Genomic DNA, 11,596 nt, shown 5'->3' with positions numbered 1-11,596 from the left:
TATGAGAGGATCCTAGACTTGAGAGTTCTTAGATTATTTACACCCTAAACGGTGCCCAAGATTGGGTGGCCGTTTGGACCAATAGAAAGCCACGATTTAAGATTTAGGTGGGCACCTCTTTACACATATAGTGCCCAAGCTTAGACCTTTTAATCCAATGTGGAGTCCACGTCATGCCTTGAGAAAGGCAAGCTTGGCTGTGCACCGATGGTGGGTAGGGCTGGATTCAGCCAATCACCATCACGATTTGGGTCCCCCAGCTCCACTCCCATTCTGGCCCTCATTTTTACAAAAGGCGTTTGTACTTGGGCGCGGTGTGTAAAATGGGTGCCCATCAGTGGTGGGCACCTATTTTTTAACGATCTCACAATGGGTGGTCGGTGTGTAATGGTTTGGGGGTGCCCATTCCAGTCCGCTTATGAGTGTTTTTGGGTGCCCGCACTTTGATCAATGGGTGGCGGGTGTGTAATGGGGAGTGCCCATTCGAGCCCGCTATGAGTGTTTTTGGGTGGCCACAATTTGGGCACCCTTTGGAGGTGTGTAAGGAGCCTTGATCTATTCTATCTCATGCATTGTAAACCATGCTGGGTGAAGGGGGGCTTAATCATGGTCAGAGTTGGGGCTTCGGGTGTGACCGGGTGAGACCGGAAGGGCCGGTGGTAGGAAGGGAGGGGGTGACCGGCTGTTTTTGTATTGTCTTTTTTGGTGGTCGTCTTTATGGTTTCTTCTTCTTCTTCTTCTTCTTCTCTGTCGGAACTTGGAGCTTCGCCATAGCCATAGCCTTCACTCCAGCCCTAAAGAATTCCTCTTCGCCATCTCCATATCCTCCATTCCCCCTTTTCCCTTCCCCCCTCCTTCTTACTTCTCAGTCTTTCCTGCCTCCCCCCCCCCATGAAGAATGCAGCACTTTGATTATGGCGCAGAAGCGTTTGCGACCTCATCGCCAAAGCTCGGTTTTCCGGATCTTCAGGCCACGGACTTCTGCGCAACACGAAGAGTCGGAGGTCCCCGGGGAGAATTTCGCACTCGCCCTGGTTTGCAAACGAGGTTCGGCTGAACTGTGTTTTTTCTCGATTCGGCTCTGCATCAAGCCGCTCACGTTGCTATGAACTTGCTAGCGAAAGAAGAGATTGAGCTTTGATTTTCTGCCGTGCGGCTTTGCTGCTGCAAATTTGCGAGAAACGAAGAGAATCGATTTGCCTCTGCATGACACGATGGCATCGTGTAAGCAGCACCTTCTGGCCTCTTCGACGCCTCCCGCGACAATTTCACCACCAGGAACCTCGCCTTCGTCGCCTGTTATCCAGAACGGATTCAGTTGTCTCCGTATCGGCAACAATTCTCTCCCGGATGGAACCACGAAAGGTGAGGGCAGTACCGCCCCGGCGAAGAAGGACGGACAGCTTGTTTCTACGCTTCCTTTGACAGTTTCTGAGGATCTCAACGCACCGGAAAACATCTCTCCCGTGCATCCATCAGAGACAGCCACAGCAGCACGAGAACTTCCAGTCTCAATAAACGCTTTACGAACATCCCGCTCCGGGTCCTTGAGTCAATTAGATGTTATCGTGCCTGACCTGGAGCGGTTTGAGCCCGATTTGGGCCAACCTTCTTATGAGCTTCTTGAGCCTTGGGAGACTACATCTTTCACGGGAGACGTACACGCCTCACAGGACTCATCGGCCCTGCCTGAAATAGAAAAAACCGGGCTCAGCTCTCCTTCTGGAGCCCTGGGAGTATCGTCTGACCGGGATAACAGTAAAAAACAAGTGAATAGCAAGGTGCGCAGGGTATATATCAACAATCCAATGCGGACGAGCGAGAACGGTGACTTCTGTGGTAACAAAGTGCGAACCAGCAAGTACACATTTCTGTCTTTTATCCCAAAAAATTTGTTCGAGCAGTTCCGCCGTGTCGCCTACATCTATTTTTTGGTTATTATTATCCTGAATCAGATTAATCGGCTTGCTGTTTTTGGTAGAACAGCTTCGCTCTTCCCCCTATTATTTGTCTTGGTTGTCACAGCAATCAAAGATGGATATGAAGACTGGGGTAGACACAAATCTGACATCGTCGAGAATAACAGGATAGCACAAGTGTTTTTCCAGGGCCAGTTCAGACCCAAAAAGTGGAAGTGGATAGAGGTCGGAGAAATAGTCAAGGTTGCTGCTAACAGTCCCGTTCCTTGTGATATCGTATTGCTTGCAACAAGCGAACCTAGCGGTGCTGCTTATATCCAAACTCTGAATCTGGATGGGGAATCCAATCTGAAGACCCGATATGCTCGACAAGAAACACAAGTTAAGCAGTCTGACTTTAACGCTTTATCTGGGGTTGTGGTCTGTGAGCCTCCAACTAAAAATATTTATGAGTTTACAGCGTATATGGAGCTGGATAATATTGAGATTCCATTAGGATCCTCCAATGTTATTCTTCGAGGATGTGAGTTGAAGAACACCTCATGGATCGTTGGGGTTGTAGTTTGTACTGGAAAGGACACAAAAGTGATGATGAACAGTTCAGGGGCCCAATCCAAAAGAAGCAAACTAGAATCTCAAATGAATAGTGCTACAATGTGGTTGGCTTTTTTTCTCATTGTAATTTGTTTAGTGGGGGGCCTTCTGATGGGATTATGGGTTGCCAAATATCAGAGCATACTTGATTTGCTGCCTTATTACCACAAGCTAGATACCTCTACTGGAGAAGATGTGGATTTTTATAATGCTGCAGGAGAGGCCGTATTTGCATTTTTGAGCTTTATTATAATGTTTCAGGTTATGATACCCATCTCACTGTATATATCGATGGAACTTGTCCGATTAGGTCAGTCAACATGCATGAGTAGGGATACAGAGATGTATCATATGGACTCGGACACATGTTTGGAGTGTAGAGCTTTGAACATCAATGAAGATCTTGGTCAGATAAAGTACATTTTCTCTGATAAAACGGGAACGTTAACTCAGAATAAGATGGAATTTCACTCTGCGAGCATAGATGGCATTGACTACAGTGATGCAGTGGCTTATCAAGGTAGCCATGGAGATCTATCACCGAACCTGGCAAGGAAAGGTATGCCTGTGTATGTCAATCCTGTGAAACTTTATGTGCATTGGGGGGAGTGAACCTGGTCATTTGGCAATCTGAGCATGCTAAATTATGAAAAGCTTTGTGTTCATCCTCAATAGTTTTCCCGCTTATGTCTGTAAGACACTTAATGCCCAAGGCTGAAATGGTAACGGCAACTCTGATATAGCAAAAGTGGGCATTGCTGTGATGTGAATCTCATATGTTCTGTTTCATGTGCTTATGTAGATAATTGTATATCAAGGCCAAAGCAGTTTGCGAACGTGGATTTGAAGCTGTTGCGGATGATACGAAACTCCCAGCAGACATTAGAGAAGAAAGCAGTGCATGATTTTTTCCTCTCTTTAGCTGTTTGTAACACAGTTGTCCCAATCAGGGTCACTGAGGAAAGAGGGTTTGAGTCTTCAACTACGGCTTCACCATCTGTAGATTGCCACATTATAGAATATCAGGCAGAATCCCCTGATGAACAAGCGCTTGTCTTGGCAGCTGCATCATACGGATATGTTCTAATTGAACGCACGTCTTCACATCTTATACTTGAAGTGCAGGGTGAACGTCAAAGGTATGGTCTGTCTGCAACTGAAATGTGACCTGGAGTTAAATGTAGGAGCGATTAATTGCTGGTTGCTGGATGTCTGGGAAAGTTCTTCTGCGAAACACACCTCTGCTTTTCCCCCATTCTGTGATTTCTGATTTTGGCTGATGAATTGTTATAGCAATCTTCATCACTCGTTTTACCACTACACCAAGGTTAGGTTCCAAAATTATAGGTTCAAGGCTGATCCACTTTATTGGGCATGCAGATTTGAGCTGTTGGGACTCCATGAGTTTGATAGTGTGCGTAAACGAATGTCTGTAGTTGCTCGTTGCCCTGATAAGTCTATCAAAGTGTTGCTGAAGGGTGCAGATACAACTGTAATGGGTTTGGTTGCAAAGCATGCCTCATCTTTGGTGAAGCCTGAAGCAGAAAAACATCGTGATGATGTTTTGTTTTCCACATTGACACATGTTGACCAGTATGCCAGAGAAGGGCTTCGTACTCTAGTAGTTGCTTCTAAGGAATTGTCAGAAGCTGAATTTCAAATGTGGGATAACAGGTATGCCAGTGCAAGCAAAGCGCTTGTAAACAGAGTGGGCTTGCTTCGTGAAGTTGCAGAGACTGTTGAAAAGGATCTTGTTCTTTTGGGTGCAACAGGTATAGAGGATAAGTTACAAGACGGTGTCCCAGAAACCATTGCCGCATTGAGAGAAGCAGGAATGAAGGTATGGATGCTAACTGGAGACAAGCAAGAAACAGCAATTTCTATTGGGTTCTCATGCAGCCTCTTAACTCATGATATGGAGCAGATCATTATAAGCTCAACCACACCAATTGATTGTAGACGTCAACTTAAAAAAGCCAAAGAAACTATTCGAACTTTAACAGAAACTCAGAGCGTGTCTCTTTTGCAAAACCACCGCAAGCATAAGCTTGCTGAAAATTTGCAATCAAATCTGGTGTTGAGGGGCTTTCGGTCAAATACTACCTTGTTGTCAAGTTGCTTACATGCTGATGGACATACAAGTCAGGAGCAGTCATTGGTGCACAATAAATTTAGACGACCTCTAGCCCTGATCATTGATGGAAACAGTCTTGTCCATGCTTTACAGAAGGACCTCGAGCAGGAAGTAAGTTCTGAGCAGGAGATGGATCTGGAGCAGGAGGTAATGCCTGTTTTAGTGGTGTGTTTGGTTTTATTTGAGTACATGTTACAGCATAGCACGCTAAAAGAGCGAAAAGATGTTGGAATCTTTTTAACAATTATTTTTCATTCATCATTGGTGTTGATGCATTAGAAGGTATGCTTAAAAGAAAAGATCACCTGTTAGCTTCACAGTTGTTTTGGAACTCTAAAAGCTAACAATCCTCTATTACACTTGTGTGATGTGAGCATGAATGCCTAAATAAACATTCCTTATAAGCCACTTGTGAACTCTGGAATAGTTATGGAACTTTAAGGACTTTCCATTTGTGGTAAATGCCATGGAGATTGACTTGCAGTTTTTGTTGGAATGGTCACCTCCCCAGCCCCCATATGAGGAGAGCATGGGGGGGTGGACCTAGGGATGTATAGACTGCCACATGGGCAGAGAATGGGGCCGCCACATGGGCAGCACATGAGCTGTCATGTGGACAGCACAAGAAACGCATTAGAAGGAGACCTTGTGCAGGAGAGATGGCGGGGGATGTAGCCCTGGATCTGACCTGGCAAGACGGAAATTTAGAGCAGGCGTACGGCCTGCAAGGGGGCCCTGTAAAGGGCATGATGACATCAGCAGAGTACGGCCCCAGTGCCCACTGTACGGAGGTTTATTGGATGGAGAACAGGGCTGCTGGAAGCCTGACAGAAGGCAGGATCTGCAGTGGCCAAAGGCGCCTGCATGGCAGGGCCTTTGGGCCTTGTATGGAGCCTGCAACAGGCCTAGAACAGGGCCAGCAGGTGGGCAGAGTGCCTGGGCCTATGTGTTAAGCAACTAGCAATACCCAATTTATGGGGCAAACATACCAGTCTGCAGGCCAGCCAAAAGGTCAGCCAGCAGGGGTCTGGCCAACCAGAACTGGCCGACCAGCAGCCAGCAGGGGTCTGGCCGACCAGAACTGGCCAACCAGCTGGCCGACCAGCTGGCCGGCCAGCTAGGTCAGGCCTATAAAGGCACTAGCCCCCACACTCTCAGTGACAGGACAGGACCTGCAGCTGCTCTACACCTCCTCCATCCTTTGCTGCAGTCCCTTCTGCTCCAAATCTGCCCCCCATTGCTCCAGATCTGTCCCTTCTGCTCCTCTGCTCCAGATCTGCTCCTTCTGCCCCAGATCTGCTCCTTTTCTTCATCATGTTGCTATTCCAGATAGCCTGAAGGTTCCTTCCTCAGAGCATGCTGGTTTTAAGCCATTTCCTAGGGCAGCTCCAGCCCTTCATCATCTTCGTCATCATCAAGCTACACGGAGGACTGCGTTTCGCTCCCTCTGCTGCTATCATTTTCTACTGTTTCTCTACATGGAATCATCTTTCTGATTCACCTCAGCCACGGTCTTTGAGACACGACGGCTTCAGGTTCTTGTATTCAGTTTTTCATATTACCGACAGGCACTATGTTTTCTGAGTTCTGTTCTTCAGTTGTGTCTGAGTATCGTCTATTTTTGATCGCTCCACCGCAAACCCTATCGTTTCTCTATATGGTATCAGAGCCATGGTGATCTAAAGACCCCTTCAGTTGTGTCTGAGTATCGTCTATTTTTGATCGCTCCACTGCAAACCCTATCGTTTCTCTATATGGTATCATAGGCATGGTGATCTAAAGACCCCAGATCGTTGGTGATCTAAAGATCCTGCTTCTTTAAGGAGGCCATAGGTACGGGGAGCATCACTCCTATGAACATATCAGTTTCCTCTTCATTCCGCTGCGCACTAAGGGAGAGAACTCCATCCCTCCTCCCTTTCAGGACTCCATCTTCTACTCCCATCCCTCCCTCCTTTCTTACCTCCATCTTCTACACCCATCCCTCCCTCCCTTTTCGGTTTCAGGCTTGACACTCCCCATTCCTTTGAACAAGGAGGTCATGATCCTTCACCTCTACCAGATCTCCATTGGCATCGACTTCCAGGATCTACAAGTTCTCCCTAGGCGGGACCCTTTCTGTTCAGATGTGTCTTGATGTTTCTGTTCGAATCTTCTACATTTATGGAGGTGGGGATAGACTCCTTTCTCCCGAGGTTCAAGATCGGGCACACACTGGATCACTGTTCAGCTCCGACCTCTTCCTTTGGTGAAATCCTACCATCTCTGGATTATCAGTGCTGCTACGACATATTTGTTCTTTACCTTTGCTTTTCCCTCCACCTTTCGGCAGTGAGAGGGGGTGGCTTATTCTCTCGAGCTTCACAGTGTTCTTATTTCTGCTGATCATACGTGTAACTTAGGCACTTGAGGAAGTGAACAATTCCCTTGCAAGGGCACTCCTCTTGTGATCATCTCTTGGGCATTTCACAGGGATAGCCACCACCACCGTCGACATCCCTACACGAAGCTCCACGCACACAATGTCTGCCCCTCCAAATTGGCAATTGAGAGGGGGTGTTAAGCAACTAGCAATCCCCAATTTATGGGGCAAACATACCAGTCTGCAGGCCAGCCAAAAGGTCAGCCAGCAGGGGTCTGGCCAACCAGAACTGGCCGACCAGCAGCCAGCAGGGGTCTGGCCGACCAGAACTGGCCAACCAGCCGGCCGACCAGCTGGCAGGCCCACCGACCAGCTGGCAAGTCCACCGACCAGCTGGCAGGCCCGCCGACCAGCTGGCCGACCAGCTAGGTCAGGCCTATAAACCCTGCCACCCAAAAGAGTCCTCCTTTTCATACAGTGCATGATGTTGTTCGGTTTGTTGGCAAGGGACATGCTGGATAGCCCCCACACTCTCAGTGACAGGACAGGACTTGCAGCTGCTCCTCATCTCCTCCATCCTTTGCTGCAGCCCCGCCTGCTCCAGTTCTGCTTTCTGCCATCTTCTCCTACCTCAGGACAGGACCTGCAGCTGCTCTACACCTCCTCTATCCTTTGCTGCAGTCCCTTCTGCTCCAGATCTGCCCCCCCTTGCTCTAGATTTGTCCCTTCTGCTCCTCTACTCCAGATCTGCTCCTTCTGCCCTAGATCTGCTCCTTTTCTTCATCATGTTGCTATTCCAGATAGCTTGAAGGTTCCTTCCTCAGAGCATGCTGGTTTTCAGCCATTTCCTAGGGCAGCTCCAGCCCTTCATCATCTTCGTCATCATCAAGCTACACGGAGGACTGCGTTTCGCTCCCTCTGCTGCTATCATTTTCTACTGTTTCTCTACATGGAATCATCTTCCTGATTCACCTCAGCCACGGTCTTTGAGACACGACGGCTTGGGGTTCTTGTATTCAGTTTTTCATATTACCGACAGGCACTATGTTTTCTGAGATCTGTTCTTCAGTTGTGTCTGAGTATTGTCTATTTTTGATCGCTCCACTGCGAACCCTATCGTTTCTCTATACTATGGCGGGCTGCCACGTGGCCAGGTGGGTCTGAAGAACAGCCCCCAACTAGATCGGTTTACAGACTGGGGGGGGCAGACTGGTTGGCCCAAACAGACCCTAAAAGTCGGCCCTACCAGGTCTGTTGGTTCAAGGGCCTTGTGCCCTATAAAAGGAGAGGCCCCTTGGCCTCATTCAAGATCTTCTGGAGCAGCAAACCTGCAGCAGACAGGAGCAGCAGATAAGGCATTCTTGGACCTACTCCCAGGAGGTGAAGAAGACCTACAGAGAGCTGCAGACTGAGCTAGCAAGGTGCTGCCCACCTAGGCTGATTCACAGGCAGTAAGGCGGAGAAGAACACTGTAGATAGAGTCTACATCTGCTCGAGGTGGAGCACGCGGGCTCAGAGATCTAGAAGTGCTTGACATCTAGTAGGAGAACCTTTTGGTATTGTATCCTGTCCTACTTTCTGGATGGACGGAAATATAAAGTGTTGCTTCTATATTTGTCTCTAAGCATTGTCTATTGACTGGCTTACACATCTATGCACATTAAGTTAAGAAGTTTGTGATTCCACACCCCACACCACATTGTGTGAGCTCTTGGGCAATACTATCAGTCTTCCGCTGTGCTTACCCTATGTTGGGTAATTTCTCATCTCATCTCAGAGTGTCGGTGAGCTGGGCTAAAATCTCTACGGTCCCTAATATCGTGGCAGTATGGCTGGGATCTGCATTTATTGCATGCCAATCTGTTCTGCTGATCTTGCTCGTGATGTGGTGAGATGAGTCACTGCGGTAGCCTGGCATCGTGGAGTGTGGCGAGCTCTGTCTATGTTCAGCTATGAATGATCAGGGCTGTCAGTGAGCTTGGGCTAGAGTTCGAGCTGGAATCCTGGTGTCTCGGGAGTCTGTCCAAGATTTGCTTGTGTGTCTCCTGGCTCACTTTGTGAGTCTCACTCAAGGTGCTGTGAAAGCGGCAATGAGTGTGCCTGGGATGGGGCATGTGCTTACTAACTGTGTCAATCCGGGTTGTTTTTATTGCTCTTGGCTAAACATTTTGTCGAATGATGGTACGCCTGAGATGCATGACCTCTGATAACAAAAGGGCTGCACAGGTCTAGGTGATCAACAACTCAGCTCATATCCTGAAAGCCCTGCTCAAAGCTACACTGGTGTGGCTTGAGGTTATGTTATGAGCACATGCTCCTTTCTCTCCACCTTTGACATATGACATAGGGTGCAGAATTTCAACTCATGGTGATGACACATGGGCTCGCCCTATCACTCTTGTCTCGATATGAATCCATGGGATGAGGTCCAAAGCTGACCCATGGCTATCGGCACTCCATATGAGAGATGGATTTGTAATATCCTGGTGGCCTAATAAATTCATCCTCAGCCAAATGGAGAAACTGCTCCCTGTAGAACTCCAACTTAATGGCATGTGCCTTTGTTGGGGATACCATAGTGAACAAAATTGATGTAGAGGTGTAGAGCATTGTAGGAGAAACACACTAGCTCATCTCTGCCTGGCTGTGGGTGCCCTTGTTTGGTTTCGAAGTGCCAGCAAGGCTTGAGGTTCTTAAACTCATCATCATACCGAGGTATTTTGTGGGTTATACCCCTTGGTTGGCTTCTTGTCATTTTACCGTGTAACAAAATGAGTGAACTGATACACACTTCAAGAGGGGATTCTTGTGTTTTCTTAAATCTTAAACTTTTCAATCTTCCGTAGGATTAGAGGTTGATATATATGATAAATGTGAACAACCTGAATATAGTGGTTTACACCTTATAAAATTGCCTCACATTGACTCAAAACATTTCTGATTTGGCAAAATATGGAGTCATTTCTTCCCAATTCTATAGATTTTTTCGCCTTTGTACAACTAAGGAGTCTTTTATCACTCAATGCAGTAATTTGATCACTTTACTAATACACAAGAGGTATAATCCAAGAAAAATAATGAAAAAAGTACACACAATCTTAGATATGAAGTCTTTTATCTATGGTGTATCGGCCTTAGGCATGTTTAGAATGATTGGATATAAGCTGAAAACAAAAAGCAGGGAGCCGAATAGCCTGTTTTTCTTTTAGTTTCAAAAGAGAGTTTGAGTATGCATGTGCTTACTAAGTTAGGATCGTAATTTTGCATCTTTGTACGAAATAGTACATAAGTGTATTCTTTTAGTTTCAAAAGAGAGTTTGAGTATGCATGTGCTTTCTAAGTTAGGATTGTAATTTTGCATCTTCGTAGGAAATAGTACATAAGTGTAAGGTTTTCATTTATTTTTTAATGTTTTAAATAATTCATTCATTCTGTAAATTCTTTGTTTCATTCGTGCAAATGAGAGAGAGAGAGAGATTTTATTCCTGTTTTTTGGTCGATTTTGTTTCTTGATTTGCTTATTCACCTTCGTCCTTTGTTCTTTATTTCTTGTTTTCTTTCTCTTTTGTTTATTTGATGTATTTTAGTAAGCACTAGGTTTGCCCAAGAGACTCTGCAGGTCTTTAGAAACTCAGTATAGCTGCTTACTGATGACGACATAAGTGTTGCTTTGCTTGCTAAACATGCCTTCCTTTTGTTTTTCAAAAAAATTTTGTTCTCTCTTTTTTCTTCTCTTCCGTTTTCTCTTTTATTTGTGTAGATTTTTGGACTTTAGAACGACAAAAATTTCTAAATTTGTACAATTTGATATATTCTAGTCGTACAAAGGTATATAAAATGAGTGTTGTTTTGTTGAGGAAGCTTTCTTTTTCTTTTGTTTTTGTTGTGGGTTCTCTTTCCATGCCAATGAAGTCCCGACTGTTGAAAAAGCCCTTCAGGAACTGCGCATTATGGCTTCTGAAAGGTGCTGTCTGTCAGACGGCTGAGATCACCCTTTGTGGATAGCTGGGTATGAGGGGGAATGTTAGAGGAGGGGGGGTTGGTGTACAGCGGGTTTGGGGGGTGGGGGGTGGGGTTCAAGAGCAGAAGAGGGGGGGGTGATACAGAGCAAGGCCTTCTTGGCCCTGCCATTTGTCTTGGGATGAAGTGGGGATGAGTGGCAACAGTAGTAGGTGGCGATAGTAGTAGCAGTGGAGGGGATGGTTGTAGTGGGGAGGATGGCCGCAAAAGAAAGATAGATTCGTACATACATACAGAGAGAGAGAGAGAGAGAGAGAGAGAGAGAGAGAATATGATGATATGATTTTATTAAAGTCCGTGTGAGACCCTTCAGGATCTATGGGACTGACGATCACTATTAACTAATAGTGATAAGTAAATATCACAAACTTGCTGTGTAGTGAGTACTTGTTGAGCTAGCTTGTGTGCTAGCCCTAGTACTTTGTTGCGATGTTCCAAATGTCTTTAAGTAACTTCGTAGTTCTTGGGCTGGCCGCTTCACATGAGGAAGTAGCCATTGTAGATTGCTTCTTGCTCAGCCAAGAAATGCAAGCTTTGCCAAAAAAGAGACAATTACCACTAGTGGAC

The 11,596-nt window shown here is 46.3% G+C and overlaps 1 protein-coding gene across 4 annotated transcripts in view; it reads left to right on the top strand.

The window, feature by feature from the left end:
• Positions 1 to 761: 761 nt before the first annotated feature.
• The window catches only part of LOC147883985 (phospholipid-transporting ATPase 1-like), a 41,754-nt gene continuing 30,919 nt past the window's right edge, over positions 762 to 11,596 (top strand). For 3 of the 4 annotated variants that reach the window (XM_087398211.1, XM_087398212.1, XM_087398213.1), the window contains exons 1-3: positions 762 to 3,072; positions 3,316 to 3,652; positions 3,894 to 4,794. In XM_087398211.1, the coding sequence (XP_087254337.1) occupies positions 1,215 to 3,072; positions 3,316 to 3,652; positions 3,894 to 4,794 (3,096 nt within the window). In that variant the 5' untranslated portion in view covers positions 762 to 1,214. The remainder of the gene's footprint in view (positions 3,073 to 3,315; positions 3,653 to 3,893; positions 4,795 to 11,596) is intronic. The other variant, XM_087398214.1, reaches the window with a different exon arrangement.

This window comes from Dipteris shenzhenensis, chromosome 27 (assembly GCF_047967505.1).
Source record: "Dipteris shenzhenensis isolate YYH24624 ecotype China chromosome 27, Dip_SZ_1.0, whole genome shotgun sequence".
Taxonomy (NCBI): domain Eukaryota; kingdom Viridiplantae; phylum Streptophyta; class Polypodiopsida; order Gleicheniales; family Dipteridaceae; genus Dipteris; species Dipteris shenzhenensis.
Note: the sequence above shows the minus strand (reverse complement) of the source record. Positions and strands in the feature narration are given on the sequence as shown.